Raw genomic sequence first — 23,182 nt, forward strand, 5'->3', positions numbered from 1 at the left:
CCTTTCTTTAGTACCGCAACAGTAAAGTTGCCATTTTGCTCAACAGACCTATTCAGATACACAGTTTTGATCTTTATGTACACGTTTACAGTTTTGAAAGAGATCAGCACAGGATGTTTTTATCTTACCATCAAGGCAGAAAAACGATCAGGTGTGGAGCGGAAACGCTTTAAATTGAATAATAAACAGGTATTCCCGCATCTCACTAATTATCAGCGTGCTTTTCACACGTGGTACCAAGTGACTGATATCAGAAGGTCATTTTTCACACGTGGCGACAGGCGAGCGCTAATCAACGTCGCCCTTTCGTTTCTTTAAGCTTCTGATCACATGCGTTTCATTACTGCACCGGAGCCTTTAACGCTCCAGGGCCCGGTAGGTCCCGCCCCCGTTTCGGAGCTGACGCTTGACTGGGCTTTTCCGTGCGCTCTGTCGGGTCCGCTTTCACACGCTTTCTGCAGCGCTGTCGGCCGCGCCAGTCGGAGTCTAAAGTGCTCAGCTCGTAGTCGGCTACGTAACGTGGCCAAATCCCCGTTTTATCGGACGAAGCCCCGATATTTTGTATACGAAGTCCACCGCGGAGTATGGTTGGCATCCCGGGCACTTTTCAATGTAAGTTGTCTATACTTTTATGAAGCTAGTGCAACTTAGTTTTGGCTTTGCTTTCGCCGTAGTACTGCTCCCGAAACGCGCTCTACGAAGCCTTCGCTCCTTTATTTGCACACGGAATTAAACGTTCAACGTTGTTAACGTCGGTAAACCGTAGATGTTACGTTAGCAATATCTATAGAGGTGCTGTTGAAAAAATGCGTGATGGAGAGAATTGTGTGGGGAAAAAATCAGCACAGGAGAAATGATGATGATAATGATGATGATAATAATAATAATAATAATAATAATAATAATAATAATAATAATAATAATTGAAGGTATTTCTGCATGTTTGATTCCCACTGTAGTGATCTGCTGCATAGTGAAATGTCATTTCCCTCCACAGTATGTTAAGCACTAGGCTGACGATGCACTGATATTATAATTTTAAGAGGTGTTGGGGGGGGGGGGGGGTTATAATTTCTAAATGACTGGGTTTGTATTTTTATCGTAATTCATATCGTAAATAATAAGCACAAAACAACATCATTCTTACATTGTTAATTCGAAACGGTTTAAAGGTTCATCGTTAAAATAACGTGTTTTAACTTTTCCACTTAATTTGAGCTAAGGCAGACCCTAACGGGACGCTGTGAGAACGAACTCCTCGGTGGTCAGTATTGCAGTCCGGTGGGACAACTACTAGCCTGCAGTGTGTGTCTCCTAGTTACTGAGCTACCTAGAGCCCCTGAATCGTGTCTAGTGTAGCCCGAGAGAAGTGCTCGCAGAAGGGGGGGCTGGCTGCTATCTTCCTGTCCTTTTCTCATGCTGGAGGATCTGGAGCTAATCCATTCGGCAAAGTTTCACACCATCTGGACCTCACTGCTGCTAAAGAACGGAGCTGCAGGAGGCTTCGCTGTGCGTTTGTATCCGTATTGAGAGATTTCGGTGCCAGAAACCCGGTTTACCCGTGGCAGACCGTTGTTTCACCCCAGGGGCGTACCCTACCTGTAAATATAAAATATAGTCTTTACTGATGAAGGTACCGATGCTACTGCGGCTGACTACGACAATTGTTATTAAGTGGCGTTATCTACGTTCGCCACTAGAGGGCAGTGAATGGCCCTTTAATTTTGAGTATAACGGTTGTATTTGTTCTATATGGCTGTATTAAACAACCAACTATGCAGTAGTGGCCAATGGGCTGCGTATATCGGTGTGCGTTGTCATTTCACCGTCTCTACCTCAAAGATTCTTCCACACAACATACTTAAAGCCGTGCGCGTACATCATTTGCTTCCCCTTTTAGGCATCCTGCGTTCTTTTTCTTACTGTTTTGTCTCTTGTTTCAATTAGTGTTGTGAGCTTTTTTTTTTTTTTCAGACATATGTGGCCACTTGGACGTCGGGATAGTTTTCCACTTTCATTTCAGATGTGTGTGTGTGTGTGTGTGTGTGTGTGTGTGTGTGTGTGTGTGTTTTTGTCTGCGTATAACTCAGATTCCTTTCCTCTGACTTGAAGAAAGGAAATGGCGGACAAAGAGGCCCTTCAGGTTTGAATTAGAGGCCTAATTGGTTTTGGCCCTTGCTGCTGGGGCCCTCCGCTGCTGGCAGCCTGTCGTTTTGGTCGCGTGGGAGAGTTTGTGCACGTCGGAGGGCGGGAGAGCCAGAGGGGGAGAGACAGGAGTATGGATCTCCCCTCCAGCACTGGCAGCTGCAAGTGTTTAAGGAGCCTGGTGGCCAGGAGAACTTTGGCTGGATTTGGCTACAGAGTTCTCCCCTCAGAGCTGTCAGCAGTGTGTCCGCCTGCTATTAGCTCACAGGCATCCCACTTTACGTTGTACACACGAACATACTCTGTATGGAATTACGTTTGTGCCACCAGAGACTAGTTTGTCAGAGATTAGCAGAGTCCTGTGTTTGACTAAATAAATGTGTTTTGGATTGGAAATATTTATTACAGTAAAGTGGTTGTTCACACAAGCAGCTTTTTAGAAATTGAATTTGAACGAAACTGGATGAGCTTTGGGTGGAGGCTTTTCCAAAACTATATACTGATGTAGATTAGGTAACATTGAACCTGAGTATCTAAATGTTTGTGTGTTATGTAGACATGTGCTAGTCATGCTGAGAAAAGATCAAAGCAAACAAACATACAGTTAAGCAAATGTGTGTAAGAAGGGGGTGACACACTTGCAGTAATTCTTCATGTAGAAACTGTTGATGTTGTTGCCGTCCTTTGCTGTGTGTGTGTGTGTGTGTGTGTGTGTGTGTGTGTGTGTGTGTGTGCATGTGTGTGCACACGATTGCAAGGAAGAAGGAGTTTTAAGAACAGATTGTTCATGGAGGGGAACGTGACAGGATAATTGCCTTTGGTCCTGCCAGATGTTTGTTGTGGCGCAGCGCTGTGCGGGATAGCCCAGGGAAGATGGACTCCAGATGTGGCCGACTCCTCTGCCCCAGCCTCTGGAGACACGGCTTATTAGCAGGGCTGAGACTCCTGTGGCAGACCCTCCAGCGTGGAGCCACGGAAATGAGCTGGTATAAGCCCAGACGGCATCTTCTCTACGGGCCGCACTGCTGGGGTGACGGCACCTTCTGGGGGGTGTCGCGTTCTTTACCTTAGAATGGCATTTTGTTTTTCCTTCAGGATCCATTTTGCCTGAATCCTGATGGCGTACCTTAACTGTTTTTGAATATCTGAAGGGAGAGTTTTTTTTGTTTTTTTTTGATGTCGGAGATTGTGGAAATGTTCTAAACGGACTAAATCTGCGGCCCACTTAATTGGCTCAGGCCTGTTCCTACGCTCGTACCTGTGCCCAATTGACCTCGGGGGGGCATTGGGTGACCCTCCCACCGTCCGGGACATCCACAGCAGTTGTGGATGGTCGGCTGGCCGACTGAGAATGGACAGGAGTGGAGTGTGCGAGTGCCCACTGCTTTTCAAGCAGCAGAGCATTATGGTTACTTTAAGTAGTTCCTTCAGGGACAGATCAGCGGTTCAGACAGCCCTCCCTGTTGAGGGCTGGGGTTTTTTGGACTCTCTCTGTGTGTGAACTGTGGGCTATGGCGTATGGCACTGGGCCCCATTCCCTTATGTTTGGTGGGAGTCTCAGGAAGGAACAAAGCCAGCAGCCAGGCAGTAGACTCTCATGGGGCGGGAACGCTCAAGAGCTTGTGAAAGAGGCTTATCACCACATTAAGCCTTTCCCTCAAACCCTTCCCCCACCCAGCACATACACACCACCTTCATCCAGCTTCAACCCGCAACTTCAAACAAAAGCCACTCTGGAATGGTTGCCGATTCTTTACTGTGGAGTTTCGTCTTTTCTCCAAACCCGTCCTTTCTCTGGTCTATCCTCTCTCGCGCTCTCTCGGCTCTCTTCTTCTCGTCCCCTCGGTCACTCCCTGTCTGCGATGGGAAAGCCAGCTGTTTCGTGGCTGTCAGCAGCCAATGGATAATGGGAGGGGAAAAAAGGCAAATCCCTCTCACTCTAGACTGTGAGAACTCTTACTGTGCATTGACAGAATGTGCGTGTGTCCAAGTGGGAGTGTGTGTCTGTGTGAGGCCCACAACGACACTTCCATCTCATAAAGCTCTGCAGAGATGCTAAGTAGAAAATTCATATCGAAGACCCATTAATAGCCACACTTGTAGCATTCAGACATGCTGATATGAGAGTCGAGCACTCTCTTTGTGTGGTCCTGTTCTTTCTGGATGCACATGGTCGTGAATTCTTTTCCATGTGCTACAAGGAAAATGTCATAGATGTTCGATACCTGTTTGTATGTGTGTGTTTTGTGTGCCTGAGTTGTTGGGCCCCAAAATGGGCCCTACAGTCCAATGTGGGGGAAAAGCATGCATGCTCTCACTGTGACTCTCTCTCTCTCTCTCTCACACACACACACACACACACACACACACACACACACACACCTGTCCTTTTGCAGGTGGCTCAGCTGTGATGTGTGTTGAGAACACCTGGCTGTAAGGAGAGACAGTATGTGTGTGAGTGTGTGTGTGTGAGTGTGTGGCAATAACACAGCTGCCTCTCTTGCCTAGAGGCCAGCAAGAAACAAAGATGGATTAAAGGATAAATCACAGGTGAGGGAAGCAAACACGTCTGCGCGCGTGCACACACACACCCACACACACACTTTTACATACACACACATACAGACTGAGGGACAAAGAGATGGTCGTGTTCGTACTTTTCAAGTAAGCGAGATCACTTTCACATCTCTCTCTCTCTCTCTCTCTCTCTCTCTCTCATTTCACCAGGTAGTGGTAAGTTACTATTATCCAAAAACAGAAAAATGCTTTTATTATCCAAAACAGAATGCTTTGCAAGATGCCTTTGCTTATTTATTTCTTTTTTATATAATGAGAATGTTATTACACCTAAAGTCATGTTGTTGTATGTTGACATTTATGGCTTTAGTCATCATCTTATGATGGTCATAAATGTGCTGTGCTGACTGCTGACAGCCTGCTCTGTCTAGCTTTTGGCATGATCTGCCCCCCCCCCCCCCCCCCCCCAAACCTTCTCACAGCAAGTAGATTATTTATGGGTGCTGGTGTGAGGACCGTGCTGAGAACAGGCTCTGCTTGTTTATTGGTGCTCTTGTGAGGACTGTGCTGACTGGTCTCTGCTGACTGTGCTGAGAACAGGCTCTGCTTGTTTATTGGTGCTCTTGTGAGGACTGTGCTGACTGGTCTCTGCTGACTGTGCTGAGAACAGGCTCTGCTTGTTTATTGGTGCTCTTGTGAGGACTGTGCTGACTGGTCTCTGCTGACTGTGCTGAGAACAGGCTCTGCTTGTTTATTGGTGCTCCTGTGAGGACTGTGCTGACTGGTCTCTGCTGACTGTGCTGAGAACAGGCTCTGCTTGTTTATTGGTGCTCTTGTGAGGACTGTGCTGACTGGTCTCTGCTGACTGTGCTGAGAACGGACTCTCCTTGGCACTGAGGGACCCCCAGAAGCAAGCACTGGAGAGGCTGCTTCTCCAGAGTGAGCGTGAATGCGCCTGGGTTGATTATTTGGTAGCAATCAGGGCTGTATGGCAAGAAAGTGTGTGCGCGTGTGTATGTGTATATGTGTGTGCGCCCGCGCGCGTGCACACTCCATCTGTGCTCTTGGCTCTAAGCTGTGGAAACTTTGGGGTGATGTTGCCAAGTGAGCGTGTGACCCACCTCTCATAAATTAAGTGTGGACTCCCGCACTCCTCTGCCTCTCACTCCTCTCACTCCTCACAAGCGCATACATATAGACCCATATTTGTCGCTCTCTTACTCGTGAACAAGGCAGGCACAAAAACATGTTTGTGACCATCGCCAACTTTTGCCTGCACATCCCTCCACACAAACACCCACAGCACGTATTTACACACTCATAAAGCATACACATTTCGTCTCTGCATAGCTTCCTCCTTGTGCACACTCACACATGTGTGCGTGTGTGTGTGTGCGTGTGTGTGTGTGCGTGTGTGTGTGTGCGTGTGTGTGTGTGCGTGTGCGTGTGTGCGTGTGTGCGTGTGCGTGCGTGCGTGTGTGCGTGTGTGCGTGCGTGTGTGTGTGCGTGTGCGTGTGTGTGTGTGTGAGAGAGAGATGGGGTGGGCAGGGTGCGTCAGGCTTTACTTAAACTAATGGCTCCCAGGCGTACAGCGTGGCCAGACATACTGGAGCCGAAAGCAGAGCAAAGGAATGTGAGAAAGAGGGGGAGAGAGAGAGAAAGAGGTGAAAGGGGGAAGGAGAGTGTGTTTGTAAGGGGGTTGTTTTGGGAGACAGGATTTTGGATAGGTGAGACTGGAATGTCTGTCTTTCCTCCCTTTTCGTGTGGATGAGGGTTTAGACCACCACTTGTCCATCACTCTGTGTATTTTCTAAAAGTGTAGCAAAAGCTCAACTTTGATTCTATAAATGGAAATGTTCTCTCTTGCTAATAGGTGAAGTTCGTCTTTATCGTCCTTTGTGGGTGGAATCTGGTGAGGGTTTTTCCCCCCCTTACCCCGTTTGCACTCGGATTCAAGTCTCAGCTTCAACTCTGAGTAGAGATTGAGACGTGGTTTTTTTGTTTTGTTTTGGGGTTTTTTTAGATAATGTAGTAATAGGAAAAAAAAATTACTTTCTGGGGCCCCAAATAAAACTGCGGTGTTCCTGCACTCAACTGCATTAAAACTGTCATTCTATGGAGCGTATTGATGTATGCTGATGGATCTGGTCAGCCTGAGAAAAGCTGAGCGAATCAGAGTAGTGACCTTGCAGAAGTCTGCTGAAATCAACAAAGATGGCCTTGTTTGTGCCCTTCACCCCCCCCCCCCCCTTATTTAGCTGGTCCAATCTGAGACTTGTACAGCAAAATCACACCTTTGGCCTGAACAGCCAAAAAAACGAAAACTAAAATTCCTTTCCAAATGTTAAAGATAAATGACAAAAAAAAAACTGCTCAAAGCTAGCTTACATTTTGTGTGCAAAACTGCCAATTCTATCACCCACCCCCACTCGTATTGTCATATTGTGCAATGTGTATATATACACACACACACACACACACACACAGCTACCTCTTTTGACGTGGGTCCTGAGCTTCAGAGTGCTAAGGCCTAATGCTCTTCATTAGCATGTGAATGGTCAGTGGGTGTAAACTGCGATTAAGCACAGGGCGGTGGGCACCCACCCTGCTTTATTGAGTGAGAGTTGCCCCCACCGCTGCCTTCCTGCATTGTGAGTCATTTGATGAACTCTTGGTGTCCTCTGAGGTGACTTGAGAAGTGCAGGCTTGTCTGGGGTTTCAAATGCAGTCAGCTGGGGCCTGCGGCTGCTCCGTTCGCTTTTTTGTTGGCGGCCTACAGAGTTCGCAGCGAGGCTTCAGGTTTGCTGGGGTTTGGGCAGGTGGCAGGCCAGCATGGGGAGAGTCCAGGCTCATGGGGCAGGCCGGGGGGGGGGGGGGGGCCGTCAGCCCGGACGGAATCAAACTCAGCCTGGGAAAAGAAACACTTCCCGTGTGCAGCTGTGTGCAGACCAGCTGTACAGCTGTTTCCACGGAAGTTGTGTGTGTGTGTGTGTGTGTGTGTGTGTGTGTGTGTGTGTGTGTGTGTGTGTGAGACAGACTGAATACAACCACACACATACACACACGAAAATATCCGAACATGGTCATAGTAGGAATATAGGGTTTAATTTGTGAATAGAGGATTGTGGTGGGTTTTTTCTCTCCCCAGTGATCTCAGCCTGTGGACTCTGGTTCCTGAGAGAACCTTTCACTGTTGTGCATTCGTCGGTTAATTTTATAGAAGAGCTGTGGGGAGGGGGACGTGTGTGAACTCTGGCAGATGTTGACTCCCTCTGTCTGATAATTCCAGTTCACTCTTAAACGCCAGCAGGAAGATCAACTCTGTGTGCACATGTGGGTACATGCTGTCTGCACCTGGTGAAAAACACACCAGGTGGTCTAAGCAGACACTGTTTTCAGACCATGCCGATTGCCACACACATATTGATGCACTGTATTACATGTCCTTGAAGCTGTGTATCTGTCAGAGAGACATGGAGACTTGCGGCTGTAAGTTCACTTAGGCAGTATAAAGTATTTGCATCTCACCTGGTCAGGTACATGTAGCCTAAATCTACGAACAGGAGACATTTGGCACCTCATATGGGCTGCTTGTGTTTGCATTTGACCCATATGGTCTTGTTTTGTTTTTGTTTTTAATTATTGATTTATTTCTGATGACTGTCAACAAAATCTTTAAAAAATGTTATTTTATATTGAAAGCAAAACAAAATCACTTTCACATTTCATTCAAAGAGGCTTTATTTATTTCAACAGCAGGATGAAATGTGCCAAAATGGTTGCATCAATCATTTCAGACCTTAGAGTGGCAACAATGTGCTCTTTTCTGAAACGCCTTAAGTGCACAGCAAAGTCGTGCGTTGGAAGCGCTCATTATCCCGGGCTGGGTTTTTGTTAACCCGCTCTCTTTCCCTGTCAGTACTGGCACATACTTTGTTTGACCTTTCAGTGCCAGAACAATTAGTTATGTTAATCACCAGGACCACCTCACTAAATACATTAACTAGATCATCAGCTGATTGGCCGGGAGCCACAAAGTGGGCGTGACATTAGCCCAGCAGGCTACACTACGAATGAACGCTGGGAAGGGGGGCGGGGGGGCGGTGTGTGAGGTGAGGGAGAGAAGCTGACGTCGTTAAGGAGAGGAGAAACAGTTAGCAGAGTGACAGCAGGACGGGGAGCAAGAACAGTGAGGAGGGGGAGAGAGAGAAGGAGGGGAAGGAAGTCTTGCTGAATCTCCTCACCCATCTGGGCGCCATCTGTGTTTCTCTGACTGGGAGAGAGATTCATGCTGCAGCTCCCGTGTACAGGGGTTTAGCCACATGCCCCACATATGAAGGCGTGAGGGACCCAGGGAGCAGGGCTGGAAGCCACCTCCGCACACTGGCACTCAGCTGGATTTGAATAAAAGGCGAGGAAAAGCACACCGTCCAGGAGAGGAGGTGAGGGCGTGTGCAGATAAGCCCAGGCCTTTTTCTTGCACACACCTGTGCTTTTAATATCAAACCCAAGCTCCGTGTGCTTATTGCATGTCTGTCTCTCTCTCTCTTTCTCTTTCTCTGTCTCTCTCCAAGAACCAAACAGCAGTCAGGCTTATTCTTGTGAACCTACTTCGGTTACATTTTCGTCCTCGACTCCAAAGCCGTGACGCTTGGTCTGTTTATAGGTCTGTTTATAGGTCAGAGGTCGTGCCCAGCCAGGCGGGGGAACCTTGCTTAGCTCACCCACCTGCGTCCATCCCTGTTGTCGTTAGACCTGAGCCATGGGTGGAGCACGGGTAGTCGGAGGCAGTGATAGGACCAGGTATAAGTGGAGTAGGATCAGAGGGCAGGCGGTGGTTGAGGGCTCCGTTGTACCTGTGTGTTCAGTAGCAGTGAACGTGGGTGCTGGTGCTGTGGTTATTCGTGCAGTAGTGGCGTCTGCCGGGCCTCACCGCGATTGCGGGTTCGGTAGCAGCGAGCATGGTGGGCATCGCCGTGGTAGTGTGTTTAACAGCGAGCGTCGCCACGGTCGCATGTTCAGTAATGGCGAGCGTCGCCGTGGTAGAGTGTTCAGTGAGGTCGGCAGCCATCTCTGGGCGCTGCGTGTTGAGCTATACAGGCTGTGTGCTTGCGAGACCTTAGGACCTGCTTGGAGATTGTGTTTGCTGACAGACATACACCAGAGCATGCTGCATACTGTCACTCTGACAGCTGTGTGTGTGTGTGTGTGTGTGTGTGTGTGTGTGTGTGTGTGTGTGTGTGTGTGTGTGTGTGTGTGTGTGTGTGTGTGTGTGTGTGTGTGTGTGTGTGTGTGTGTGTGTGTGTGTGTGTGTGTGTGTGTGTGTGTGTGCGAGCAGCCCCCTGTCCCTGTTTTGCCTGTAGACTGACTGTCTGCTTTCCTGTAAATTTGCAGATGTTTACACTATGCATAATGGACACACACAGTATATCAGCTGTGTGTGTGAGAAGTAGAGGGGCAGATTTTGGCATGTTTTATTCAACACGTCTTTTCATGTGTATGGTCTTGGGCCACATGTTGGTGATTTAGACGTGTTTGGCTGATATTGATATTTGCACTTCTCTAATCACACTAATCACTCTCTTGGACATACACTTGCGCACCACACACAGAGCAGCTGTTGACCGGCAGGACGTTCCTGATGCACTTCCCAGAGCCGGGATAACTGTTGTCGTGTCGCCACAGCAGCTCCTGATCCACCCAGTCGACTCTGAATGGTGGTTGTTTGTTTATGATGCGGGGGTGTCGGGGGGGGGGGGGGGGAGGTTGCTTTGCACGCAGGACTCAATAACCCCATTATCCCTATGTCACTCCCTCGCCGTTATTGCCCCCCAGTGCCCTCTCAGCAGGACCCTTCGTGTGTAGGCCCCTCCCCCTGGGCTGGGTCCATTGACCCCACTCCCCCACCTGCACCATCCCCCATGGGCCCCCCTGGGGCCCAACAGTCACCTGATCTCTTGGGACACGCTACTGGAGCCAGCGGCCTGGACCCAGCGCTGCAAGACGCTCCGGCGAGTGGGTTTGTGTGTGAGGGGGAACCAGAGAGACCGGCTCTTCCTCCAGGAAGACGTGAGCTTTAGAAGTTGACTGCCTTCATTGGAGATCAGTTATGTTTCCAACATAACGACCACTGTGATATTACGTGACATACTTCAAGGAGAAGATTTGCATGCTTAAGTGCCATGTTTCACATCTGGGGGCGCACACACACACACACACACACACACACACACACACACACACACACGTACGTTCCAGCCTGAGCTGCAGCTTTTGCACACTGAAGTGTAAACACAAGCTAAATAAACTGGCACACCTTGCTGGGTGTTATACAGTAGCTAGCGAAGCCATTGGATGGCAGGTCCCATTGGGTCCCTCGAGGGCCCACCAGGCAGCTAATCCACTCTTGGGTTGTTGTGCTCATCATTGTCTATTTCACGTTTGTTTGTTTGTTTGTTTGTTTGTTTGTTTGTTTGTGTGTTTGTGTGTGTTTGTGTGTTTGTGTGTTTGTGTGTGTGTGTGTGTGTGTGTGTGTGTGTGTGTGTGTGTGTGTGTGTGTGTGTGTGTGTGTGTGTGTGTGTGTGTGTGTTTACTGCCAGAGTTGTTCACACACACATACAGTCAGCGTTTGTAAGTCACGTTAAAGCTGCTGTTACAGGTCTCTGCATAGCCCAGGCGCAGGGTTTCTGAAACGTTCTGAGAAGCACTTCTGCCTGATTCTAGTGGAACTTAATAAAGGCCAGTGCTCATCCCTCCACACATGAGGTGCCTATAAACATGCTTGATTAGAACAGAGTGCCGGGTCAAGAGGGAATGCACATTTTTGTAATTAGCACGCACAAATTTTACATGCAGTACACCCACCCCCACCCCACACACACACACACACACACACACACACACACACACACACACACATCTGTTGGCGGGCATGGGCAGGCAGCGTGTGTGTTTGCTCAGCAACAGGTTGCAGCCTCTTTCCCTCTGTGTGTGTGTGTGTGTGTGTGTGTGTGTGTGTGTGTGTGTGTGTGTGTGTGTGTGTGTGTGGGACTGACAGGCACCAGGTGCAGCCTTTGTTTTCTTTGCCTTTGTCTCTGCCGTGCTCCCCCTCCCGCTGCAGTCTTGCCTTACACCCACCCACCCTCTCCGTCTATGGGGACACAGGTGACTGTTGGAGGCTCCAGCTGCCAGCATGCTGGCCCATTAGCTCCATATGGTAGAGATGCAGGAGGAGCTCTGAGGAGGAAGGGGGAGGGGCAGAAGGGACCCCCCCCCCCGCAGACCAGCTCCTAAAGATCTGATGGCTTAACCCCGCTGTATCCATGGCTGCAGAGTCTGCCCCGCCCCCTCTTGGGGTTTGTGAGGGTGTTGCTCTCTGGTGGATCAAGCCTTTCAGTCTTTTGTTGCCATGTGTTTAAATGATTTTTTCCAGTCTAGATGAGCTCAAGTGCTTTAAAGGGGAATTCATATATCGTTGGAAAGAGGCAGAGCAGCGCTTTTAAATCAGCCCTTTGTGCGCGTTGCTCCAATGTTAAGCGGTTTAGCCAGGGGGAGTAAATATCTATACTTAATTATGCTGATGGGCTTGGTTATCCTTGGCGTTGTGCTATACACAAGCTTAGGGCTCATGTTTGATTGCTGAGATGTAGTGTTAAAAAGTGCCAGCTTTCAGTGAAGCTCGCCACCTCTCGGAATTTTGCACTTTCATCCAGCTTTCGAGCTTCACTTATGACCTACACTCTTATTTTGATACATGATGGACCAGTCTCGTTCTGGTTTTATTTATATAATTAGTTTTTTCTCAATTAGCTTCTAGAAATTCTCTTATAAGCGCTGCGTAATTTGACTAGTGACAGCTTTTATTATTCTGGTATATTGGTTAGCTGCTTTTTGTGTGTGTGTGTTTTCATAAAAAAACATTTGTATTATGAACTTCCTGTGGTTACGGACAGACTCACACATGGGAGAGGGGGAGGTCACATGGGCCGCCGCGCGCCCGGGGACCTGTTCTAAAGGGCGTGCGAGCATGAGTGTCGAGTAAGTAGCCAGTCCAGCTTTGCACCTGCATTCATGGCCTATCAGGTGCGTGCGCCGCTGAGATCAGGTTTCTTCAGAGGGCCAGCCAAACTAGACAGGCTGATTTGAATAACAAAAGACAGGTGAATGCAGCCGGGCTCTGTTTGCACAACAGCAGTGCACACCTGCACACACAAAGGGGTGGTTCCCTGCCCTCGGGCACTTTGTCTGCCCCCTACACATTGACTGCTCCACCTTCTGTCCTAGGCCTGAGCGTTTTCGTTTTGGCTACCTGAATCATTTCTCCTCATTCTTCATCCCTCTCTCTCTTTCTCTCGTGGGAGCACACAGCAGTTGAATGGTTTATGCCATATAGTAAGAGTTGGAGAGCAGGGGAGGCAGTATGTTCTGGGGTGATTTGGTGATGTACTGTTTTGCTGAGCAGATAAAGCTGTTCTGTGTTCACCAGCTGTGTTCCTGCCTGTTCCGCACACCTTGGTGCCATGATCGGCCCATACCCCAGCTGTGTGTGTGTGTGTGTGTGTGTGTGTGTGTGTTTGTGTGTTTATATAGCACATGCTCATGTCCAAAGTGCAGCAGTCCCAGGTGCACAGCATGGAGGCTTACAGGCAAATGTACTTCCAGAGGCTGCCGCGGCTTATCTGATTATAAAAGACAAATGTCAGAAACACGAAGTGTTCATTGAGGTTGGTGTGCATGTCTACCAAAATGCTTTAATCAGCTAAAGACAGTTTAGGACATGGAGGGTGTGTTTAAAAACTCTGTAACACTATGCCATGCAGCATTTGCATTGTAGCTAATGATGGAGAGATTTTCTGTATCAGAAGGTAGAGAGTGGAAGGATGTGTGGATCCTATGGTGTGGCACAGACCCAGATTGCTTGGTGCCCGGTCACTCACCATCTCTCTCACTTGTTTGCGCTCATTACTCTGTTCTTTCCTTCCTGCCTCCTGGGAGGAGAACAGGTTGGCATATGGGAGAGAGGAAAAAAAGAGCAACCATGAGAGCTGCATTTGAGGGCTCAGGTGTGTGGGTGTGGGTGTGTGTGGGTGTGTGTGTGGGTGTGTGGGTGTGTGTGGGTCGGTCACACCTGTGACTGTTGTGGTTTGTTGGGTTAAGATGATTTCATTTGTGCCCTCTTTTGTTACAGTAAATTTGTCCATATTGGTCACACTGCCTGCTTTTCCACTGCATGCTATAATTGTTCAATTAGTTATTTGTTCATGGGTATGGGAGTAAAACATATGCCTGAAGAGCTTTGACAATTGCATTCAAATCATTTTAGTCTTCATTGCTACGCAGACAGTCCTCTTTTAAAACCATACCCGGTTGATCTCCCCCACAGACATGCATTCACCCCATTAGTCTCAATGAATAAACGTTGAACAAAATGTCCTTTTCACAAAGAAAAGGCCATCAATCTATGAAACGTTGTCTTATAAGGAGCGTTTCATGACCTTTGACAGCTCGATCTATGCTTGTCCATTAGCTGCTATTCTAAAAGCATTTCAGTCTTCTGATATACTCGGAATGGAGCCGACGGCTCCTCTCACAGCTCTTTCTACGACAATAGTTCCTCTGATCTATGACTGTTGAGCCTGGTGGTCCATTGAAAAGCAGAAACTGTGTGTTGAGCTTTCAATGGCTTTTGTGAAGGCTAGTTAGTGAGCGTGAAATGGTCTAGCTGGGTTTTTTTTTTTTTTTTTGCAGCAAGGACTCAATGTTGGCCTATTCTTCTCAAAGGACAAAGCTTGGCTCATTTGCACTTCAGCTGTGGGGCCTTCATGGTTCTCAAGAAAGAGCAGAAGACATCTGGTGTCCACCAGTTATGGGAGAGGGGTTCCTCATGGCTTAGTGTTGGGACCAACAAAATGTTTGTTTTGTATTTTGGGATATGATCCAAATGGCTATGAGTAATAAATTTCTTCAAAAAAAAATATTTGTGCATTCACTCATTATTAGCCACTTAAGCTGAAATCAAAGATATTTCCTGACAAAATGGAGTTTTATAGCAATATGGATTTATACCTTTTTTCTATCGGGCTTGTTTTCTTCGGTTGTTTCTTGAGACAACCCAAAAATTCTCTCCAGAATGAAGAGAGATGAAATATGAGATTTCCATTGGATATGCTTTGGAATTGTTCCATCTGCTCCTTGTACTGGATTTGTGGCAGGCTACAGAGATTTTTCCGCTGCCAGCGCATTTGCCACGTAGCAGGCAATGTGTGTGGGTTTTTGTTTTTTGGGGGTTTTTTTAGGTTATAATAAAAATTAAAAATTGTATACAACTTTTGAAGTTCTCTCTCGTTTTCTCTCTCTCGCTCTCTGTCTCTCAGACAGTGGAGAGAAGAAGGTTCCTGCCATGCCCGGTTCTCCAGTGGATGTAAAGACTCATTCCAGACCGGCAATATCCGCCATGCCCCCTCTTCCTTCAGTTAACCCCAGTGGGCCACGGCCCGCGGCCTTTTCTTCCACAGCATGTGAGTTTAACGCGCGCGTGCGCACACACACACACACACACACACACACACACACACACACACACACACACACACACACACACACACACACACACCTGGTCCACAACGATACCCTGCACATGTCTCCTGGAACACACTTGCATCGGTTCTCCGCTCACTTTCACACTCAGTACTCACTTTTATTTGTCAGTACATTCACGTCTGCCAGTTTTTAAAGAATCTGAAGAAAGGAATCCTCAGTCTTCTGTAGTTTATGCAGTAAAAAAAAGGATGGTTAGCTTTAGAAAAAAAAGATTATAATTAGATTATAATTAATTAATTATTGCATTTAAGCTACACTCAATATGCAATTGTTTTTTTGTTTTTTTACAGTGACCAATGGAATGAACCATTCCCCTCCCACCCTCAATGCTGTTCCTTCACCACCCCAGCGCTACAGCAATGGACCCTCCTCTTCCTCTTCCTCCTCACTGGCCAATCAGCAGCTTCCGGCAACATGTGGCGCTAGACAGCTTAGCAAACTAAAGCGCTTTCTCACCACACTGCAACAGTTCGGCAACGACATCTCGCCTGAGATTGGAGAGAGTGTGCGGAGCTTAGTCCTTGCTTTGGTGGTATGTACATACATACGTGTTTGTGTGTGTGTGTGTGTGTGTGTGTGTGTGTGTGTGTTTTGGATTGAGTGAAAATAATCTATTACTTAATTTTTCAAAAAGTGTCAGATAATTGCCGTATAACCCTCCTTCTGTGCAACAGAATTCGACTGTCACTATAGAAGAGTTTCATTCCAGACTACAGGAGGCTACAAACTTCCCTTTGAGGCCATTTGTTATACCTTTCTTGAAGGTAAATGGGCAACACTGCACAGTAAAGCTCACTTTTGTCTCACTGTTCTCTTTGTAAACATTTGGCCTTACACACACAGGCTCTGTGCCTCTTCCATTTTCTCACACGCCATCTCACATTTTCGCCATTTTGCCAGTCCCCATCATACCACAACTCTAAAGTTTAGGCTGTCGACAGTGGGAGATGCGCGTACAGCATCTGCGTGCTGAAAGCCAGATCTGAAGATCTGATATTGCTTGAAGCCATCTGTCTGCTCTCTGCTTGGTGTCCTCCTCATCACAACATGACCGAGGCCAGAACCCTGTGAAACTTTGCGCTGCTGCGATCGAGCCAGTTCCTTTAGAGTAAATGTTTAATCCTGCACATGAAAAGGACCTTAAAGCGCTGGTGTTTCCTTTGTATCATTTCAAGTGGTGAGGGGACAGAATTTCAATAGGACCCTTTTTAATCAGCCATCTGAAACGACGCGGGAAGCCTAGAGAGCGGAATCACCGCCATCTCGAAGTTTGTTCAGTTTGTCCGAGCGTCCGGGAGTGCGAAAAAGTGCTCCGGCTCTCTGCGGAACATATGGACTCCCAACTTGGATTAACACAGGCGCCCTGGGGGGGGTTTAGGTCCTGTCAAAGTGACGGTTAGCATATGTGGCGGCAGGAGAACGAGGGAGAGGAAGTGGAAGTGAATTAGGGGCAGTGTGGCCTTAATTAAAGGGGGAAAAAGAGAGGAAGAAAAGCCGTCCAGAAACGTTGAACTGATTTAAAGGGCACTTACCGGACCGGGTTGGGGTCAGGTCAGGGTTCAAGCCACTTTAACCTTTACATGCAGGTAGAGGTTAGACTTGGGTTAATCGTTTACATGGTAGTCTTGCATGCAGACAGATTCACTCATTGCGGACTCTCTATTTGTCCTTTATTATCAAGCTGCGACAGCACTGACAGAAACCAGCTCCTCAGCGATCAGTGCGTCTGTTCCAATAACACGGTCCACATACCAGGCCCGCACAAGGAATGTTTTGGGTCTGTTTTGTCTCGACGTGACAACTTCACAACGCCTCCCCCTGTCTCTGGTGTTTTCACCCGGCAGATTTAGTGCGCGTGTAGTCTGGAGCCAGTGGTGCCAGCGGTAGTCTGGAGGGCGGGGGGTCGTAATGCGAACCGAGCGTTTTGGGAACGTTGAGTGGACACCCCCCCCCCCCCCTCCCCGCCATCAATCAAAGACAAAATCCAGAGGCCACAGTCCCAGAGATGTAGGCTGTTCTGCGGTTGCCTGTGAGGAGAGCTTGATCAGAGTACTTAGTCAGGGCCTGTGTGTGGTTGTGGCTAATCGAAACCATCATAAGGGAAAGACTAAACCGATTGCAGATCTATGGCCTGAAGAAACTTTGCAAAACAGCCAGTACAAAAATCTGGCTCCAAAAAAAATCTCTCAAAAACATGAGTCAAGTTCAGAATCGGGGTTCTGAATCCAGGCACCCAATGGGCATGGCTCGGATGTGTTCGCCCGTTACCGGGGTGCTCTGGGGCAAGATCCGTGCGTTGACCTATCATGTTTGTGTGTGCGTGCAGGCGAACCTACCACTGCTTCAACGGGAGCTGCTGCAGTGTGCACGGGCGGCCAAGCAAACCCCAGCCCAGTACCTGTCCCAGCACGAGCACCTGCTGCTCAGCACGGCTGCACCCTCGCCTGCCGACTCCACCGAGCTGCTGCTAGAGCCCAGCGACAGCAAAAGGCACAGTCCTAACAGGTACACACACACACACACACACACACACACACACACACACGCCCAGTCGCATCTGCGACGTGGCACTGGTGAGGCTCCCAGCCCTCCGTCTGATCGTCATTTCCCCCATCACCCCTTCTCCAATCAGAGGCAAGGAGAATGGCTTCCACGAGCGACCGCCGGCGCCTCTGGAGCCTCCAGCCAAGCGCATCTGCACCATCAGCCCCGCCCCCAGACACAGCCCTGCCCACCCCATTCCGCTGCCCGCCCAGATTCACCCAACCCCGCCCCCTCTCCAGCACTACGCTCTGGACGACATTGCCACGCCTCACCTGTACAGAGAGCCCCACCGAGTACTGGAGCTCCGGGACCTGAAGGAGAGAGCACGGCTACCAGGTAGTTAGTCCACATGCATCCACACAACATTTGGATACAAGTATGTTGTGCTCTGAGGTTAACTGAGGTTAACTGATCCATAAATGTTACTGAGAGGAACTACAGAGGCAGAAAGAGGAGTGAAAGAGTGATGGTTTAAGTAGGTTGCCATAGGCAGTAAGTCATCCGCTTTTTTTTTTGGATTGGGAGTCTTCAGTGCCTGCTACTCTCATTAGCAGCATACTCGACCTTAGCTGGAGTCATTTGAGTCATTTGAGTGCAGCATTTGAACTGTATCAGGACCAGAAACCTCCTAGTGCTCACTGTGTGTGAGCATGCAGGTGTGTTGGTAGAGCCTCATATCCGACCCTTACTTTGTTTAGAAGTGGCCTACTCTAGTCAGCCAGAGCGACTCCTGAAGGAATGTGACTCTGTGTGTGTGTGTGTGTGTGTGTGTGTGTGTGTGTGTGTGTGTGTGTGTGTGTGCTCTGTGGGGTGGAGGATGTGCTCTGACAGCTGAGTTCCAGATGTGGCTTGTGAGTGTTGTGGTCCCTCACCGTCTGTTTTCCATCAAAGAACACCCCCAACCCCCAAACCCTTGATTTTTTTTTTTTTTTCTCCCCCCCCCCTTTCTCCCTCTTTCTGCCTTCCTCCTTTGGTTTGAATGTGACCGTGGCCAAAACGTTCACGCTTCTCTTTTTTTTTTTTTGGTGGTCAGGCGGTAACGGAGGCTACCCTGAGGAGCCAGTGGAGCACAGACTGACCGACAGAGAGTGGGCCGATGAGTGGAGACACTTGGATCATGTAAGAACTGCTTATCAGTCAATAATGCCCACTTAGGTCTCTGCCGTACGCTTTTGACCGGCCATTCATCAAACTGAATAGTGCCTCTGTGTATGAGGGGTGTCTAGGTGCTTATAGGGCATCCAAACACTATATTACTTCCTACATACTCAGCCTGTTTATTAAAGACATATCAAATAATCATAAGCAGCATAACCTCTTGCCCGTGTGTATTAGAGGGAAGCAAATTTTTGGAGCGCCCGTCATAGATGAAAGCAATGCGACGTCACCTGACGGACAGAAGAAGAGAAGCCTTTGTGTTGTCCAAGCTGCTTTTCTGTGCGAGCGACTGGGAGACCAAATGTGGTTAGGCAGGGCCTTTTGAGCGGGTTTTAAAGCAGGCGCGCTGTCTGGCCGCAGGTGCTGAACTGCATCGTGGATATGGTGGAGAAGACGCGCCGCTCCGTCAACGCCCTGCGCCGCTGCCAGGAGTCAGACCGCGATGAGCTCAACTACTGGCGCCGCCGCTCCAGCCAGCAGGAGGGCACACGCAAAAGTCTCCCAGCTGCCGCCGGCCCCGCCCCCAGCCCTGCCGGCCCCGCCCCCTTCCCCAAGCCCCACAGCCCCCTCGCCAGCGAAGGGCTCGGCCCCGGTGAGTCGCTCGCCCTCATTGCACGCCACCTCATTGCACGCCACTCCAGCCCGATAGAATTGGATCTTGTGTTTTTGTTTTTTTTTTTTCTTGTTTGTTTTTTGGTTTTTTTTAATGTTATTTTTATAAAGATGTTCTGTTTATAAATGGGCAGTACACTCTGTATATCCAAAACAAGCATCTTGGCCTGTTTTTTTTTTTTTTGTTTTTTTTTTTTACAGATTATTGCAGCAAATACATTAAGCACCCCCTTGTGGTGAGCAAAGGTATTGCTGTAGTACAGCTCCCATAGCCTAGCAGATCTGACTAATGTACGCTGTTTTCTGTGCGCGCGCTCCCACCTCCCTGCCTCCCTGCGGGCCTGCTGAGTGAGCAGGTGCTGCACGCTCATCTCCAGGCTGGTAGGCTAGGAGAGTGTGCTGTTTGAGGCCTGGCTCCTGGCTCCCACTCACTACCGCCATCTGGGCTCAGTCCATGCCCAAAACCCAGCCGCCATCCTCCTCGCGTCTGCTCACTGTACTCCCCTCCGTCTCCCTCTCGCTTTCCTGTCTTCCCATTGGTCTCATCGGCGCTCAGTACTGGGCTCTGGTGTTGATGCTCTCTCTCTCTTTTCCAGACCCTCAGCGGGAAATCTCTCTGCATGCCGGCTCTGGCTACGTGCCTGATGAGATCTGGAGGAAAGCTGGTAAGGGCGGCGACCCACACACACCCTGGGAAACCTGTTTACCCCCTTCAGCAAACGCACCTGTTCCTCACTTATAATGTCGAAATGAGACCTTTCTAAACATCATGCATAGGCTCTGTAAGCAATTCAGTCCATGCTACCGATTTAGATCCTCTGCTTGTCCTAACACTGATTAAAGAATGGCTGATGTGGCTCAGAGAATAACCTTTGACCCTTGCCCCCTGCGTGACCCCTACAGAAGAAGCAGTGAATGAGGTGAAGCGGCAGGCAATGGACGAGGTGCAGAAGGCAGTAGCTGAGGCCGAGCAGAAGGCCTTCGAGATGATCGCGGCAGAGAGAGCCAAGATGGAGAAAACTCTGGCCGAAGCAAAGAAGAAGGCCACAGAGGATGCCATCCAGGTCATCAATGAACAGGAGGACTCTAGCGAGGTAGCTCTGTCTGCCTGCCAACTGGAATGCATCTTTTTTGGTTCGTCATACATGTAGAATGTGGACATTTTGTGTTCTTTCTCTCTCTCTCGCTCTCCAGTGCTGTTGGAACTGTGGCCGGAAGGCCAGCGAGACATGTAGTGGGTGCAGCGTGGCGCGCTATTGCGGTTCCTTCTGCCAGCACAAGGACTGGGAGCGCCACCACCTCATCTGCAGCCCGGGCCTACAGACACAGCCCAAGGCCAGCTCCGCCCTCGGCGCCCGCATCCTGGCCAAAGCTCCCGAGGACGGCCCCGCCCACAGCCCCAGCTTGGAGAAGACCTCCAGCACCTCCCGGGCCTCCACACCCCCAACCCCTGCCTCAGCCTCCACCACCCCCGATGCCAACGGACACTAGAGGAGAGAGAGGGACAGGAAGCAACTAGATGAAAGCTATGGGACGACTGATCGGCAGGAAGTCGAATACGATGCGTCGGACAACACAGGAAGGAAAATCAACCAACACAAACACAAGCAATTAGAAATCATGTGATTGGGCTGGAGGATGCTTTGCCTAGCGCGCTCATCGTTTTGACAAGAAGACAGTTCGGAGTGTTGAGTTCCTCAACTTGTTTTCATTAAAGAAAGCAAACAAAATGAAAAATAGCTTTTTTTTTGTGCCATTTATGTTTGCACCCTTCGTGTTATTTATAACATTGTGTTTTTCAGTTAAAGAACACGAACTTTTTTGAAAAGACATTTAGTGGCAGCTGTGTCTCCTTACAGCCTCTGTACTGGCGTTGCTCATTCTCTCCCCGCAAATATCGTTGTCAGTCATTTTTCTGAGTGTGCATGTGTGCACTTCCATGAATGTTTCCAATGCATGTATTAGGAGTGTCTGTACTTTGTACAATATCCGAGCAGTAGAGAGGGGCCAGGATTTGAATGTCACCAAAGTTGCAATCCGGAGGAGTTACATGTGTGTATATTTTGAATCGTTACTCCATGGACCTAGAATGAGGACCCACTTTTTGTGTCCAACTATAAGAAGTTAAAAAGGCGCAAGCGGAATGCGGACAGAACAGGACAGTGGAACGACAGCGACCCTGCATGGACCTGTTTTTAATGTGTTGAGCATGGCTACCAAAACCCTGATCTAGATGGACCAGCCTGCATCAGGACACTGACCTGTGTTGAGCAGAGTATAACCTCCAAACAAAACAATGTGAATATAAAATTGCCACAGATGTGTCATAGGGTGCTTTATGTACTGCCCTTTGGGCTTGACCCTACAACTATCTGATCTTACAGCCACTGTAAGAAAAAATAATAACCCTGACATGATTTTGAGGGTTTTTTGTGAAAATAACTTCCAGCTGCAGAGAAGTGTTACCAAGAGCCAAAGTACGCCATTGTGTGCTCCAAGTCTACTTTAACTGTCTAAAATTTAATTACTGTGTCTCAAATTTGCACCAAAGCTACAAGCTGGCTCAGATGGTAAACAGTTCCAGTATAGCCACTGAAAACGAAATTTTAACAGTTACCTCAACATATCTAATGGAACATATTTTCAAAATTCTCAGACTAACTTGCTGGGGGGGTTGAGTATTACTCGATTTGGTGGTTGTCTTTCCACAAACCTTGTAACATTACTAAAACTGGTTCAAAACTATGGTACAGTTTATACTTTAGCAAGTTCACCATGATTACAATTTTGGGTTTTATTTGCTTCCACAAAGTATTTTCACAAATAACCATTCGATATTCTGCTCAATGCAGTGGCTGAAGATCTAAGATGGGTAGTGTCAGAAACTAGTTGATTTTGACATGGTAATAATTATACAAAATGTCATATCTTAAATAATATCTTAATTGACTGATTAAGCACATAAAGGACATTATGTAATATGGCCCATCAGTGCCAGGTTTACGTATAGCTCTGTCAAACTGTTTTCTGGTGTTGCCTGTAGGTGTTGCAACTCAACCTATTCTGAATCTCAGGAGCATAGTGTATGTATAGAGGATTGTTTTGTTGTCTCAGTTAGAAAGGGAAAGGTTTGTGGGTTGTTGTTGTTTTTCATGTTTATGTCTTTGATCAACTACCTTCTTTTCATGTGATGTAACAAAGAATTCCATTATTTTTTCATTTTTAAATGACTCCTGTAAAATATAACTATGAGAAAAGGAAATTGTATTTTGTGAGCCACATTTCATTAAAGTCCTTTGGTTTCCTCATAAGACAATTATTGGTATGAAGTAGGTTACATGAAATAAATAGATGGAACAGATTTTAATGTTGTTTATTTTATAGTAACTACATTTTATGATTTGCTTTACGTATCAGTCTAAAGAAATACTTACATTCAAGTTAGTTGTTAATGAGATTTTCAAAGAGCACAACTGAAAAATTAAGCAAACGCTCATATAGCTTATAAGCCTCATGTTATACTACAAAATCTCTGCCGTTTTCTCTCTCGTTGGATATCACTGGTTAGGCATAAAGCTGAACGACTGCTGTGATTCATTGTCAAGTG

At 48.0% G+C, this 23,182-nt stretch overlaps 1 protein-coding gene across 7 annotated transcripts; it reads left to right on the plus strand.

The window, feature by feature from the left end:
* The first annotated feature begins 417 nt into the window (after window positions 1–417).
* Window positions 418–22,937, plus strand: cbfa2t2 (CBFA2/RUNX1 partner transcriptional co-repressor 2). Of its 7 annotated transcripts, XM_035524288.1 has the most exons (13): window positions 418–612; window positions 1,975–2,025; window positions 4,542–4,695; window positions 15,036–15,179; window positions 15,552–15,793; window positions 15,936–16,025; window positions 17,588–17,766; window positions 17,894–18,141; window positions 18,839–18,924; window positions 19,324–19,555; window positions 20,172–20,240; window positions 20,479–20,669; window positions 20,770–22,937. In XM_035524288.1, exons 4-13 carry the CDS (start codon window positions 15,062–15,064, stop codon window positions 21,064–21,066), a joined length of 1,752 nt encoding a protein of 583 aa, XP_035380181.1. In that variant the 5' UTR covers window positions 418–612; window positions 1,975–2,025; window positions 4,542–4,695; window positions 15,036–15,061; the 3' UTR covers window positions 21,067–22,937. The 7 variants fall into 7 exon arrangements, with proteins under 7 accessions (XP_035380181.1, XP_035380180.1, XP_035380179.1 ...); XM_035524287.1 differs by lacking the exon at window positions 1,975–2,025; XM_035524292.1 differs by lacking the exons at window positions 1,975–2,025; window positions 4,542–4,695 and adding an exon at window positions 2,091–2,143 and having other exon boundaries at window positions 495–612.
* The last annotated feature ends 245 nt before the right edge of the window (window positions 22,938–23,182 follow it).

This window comes from Electrophorus electricus, chromosome 3 (assembly GCF_013358815.1).
Source record: "Electrophorus electricus isolate fEleEle1 chromosome 3, fEleEle1.pri, whole genome shotgun sequence".
NCBI lineage: Eukaryota > Metazoa > Chordata > Actinopteri > Gymnotiformes > Gymnotidae > Electrophorus > Electrophorus electricus.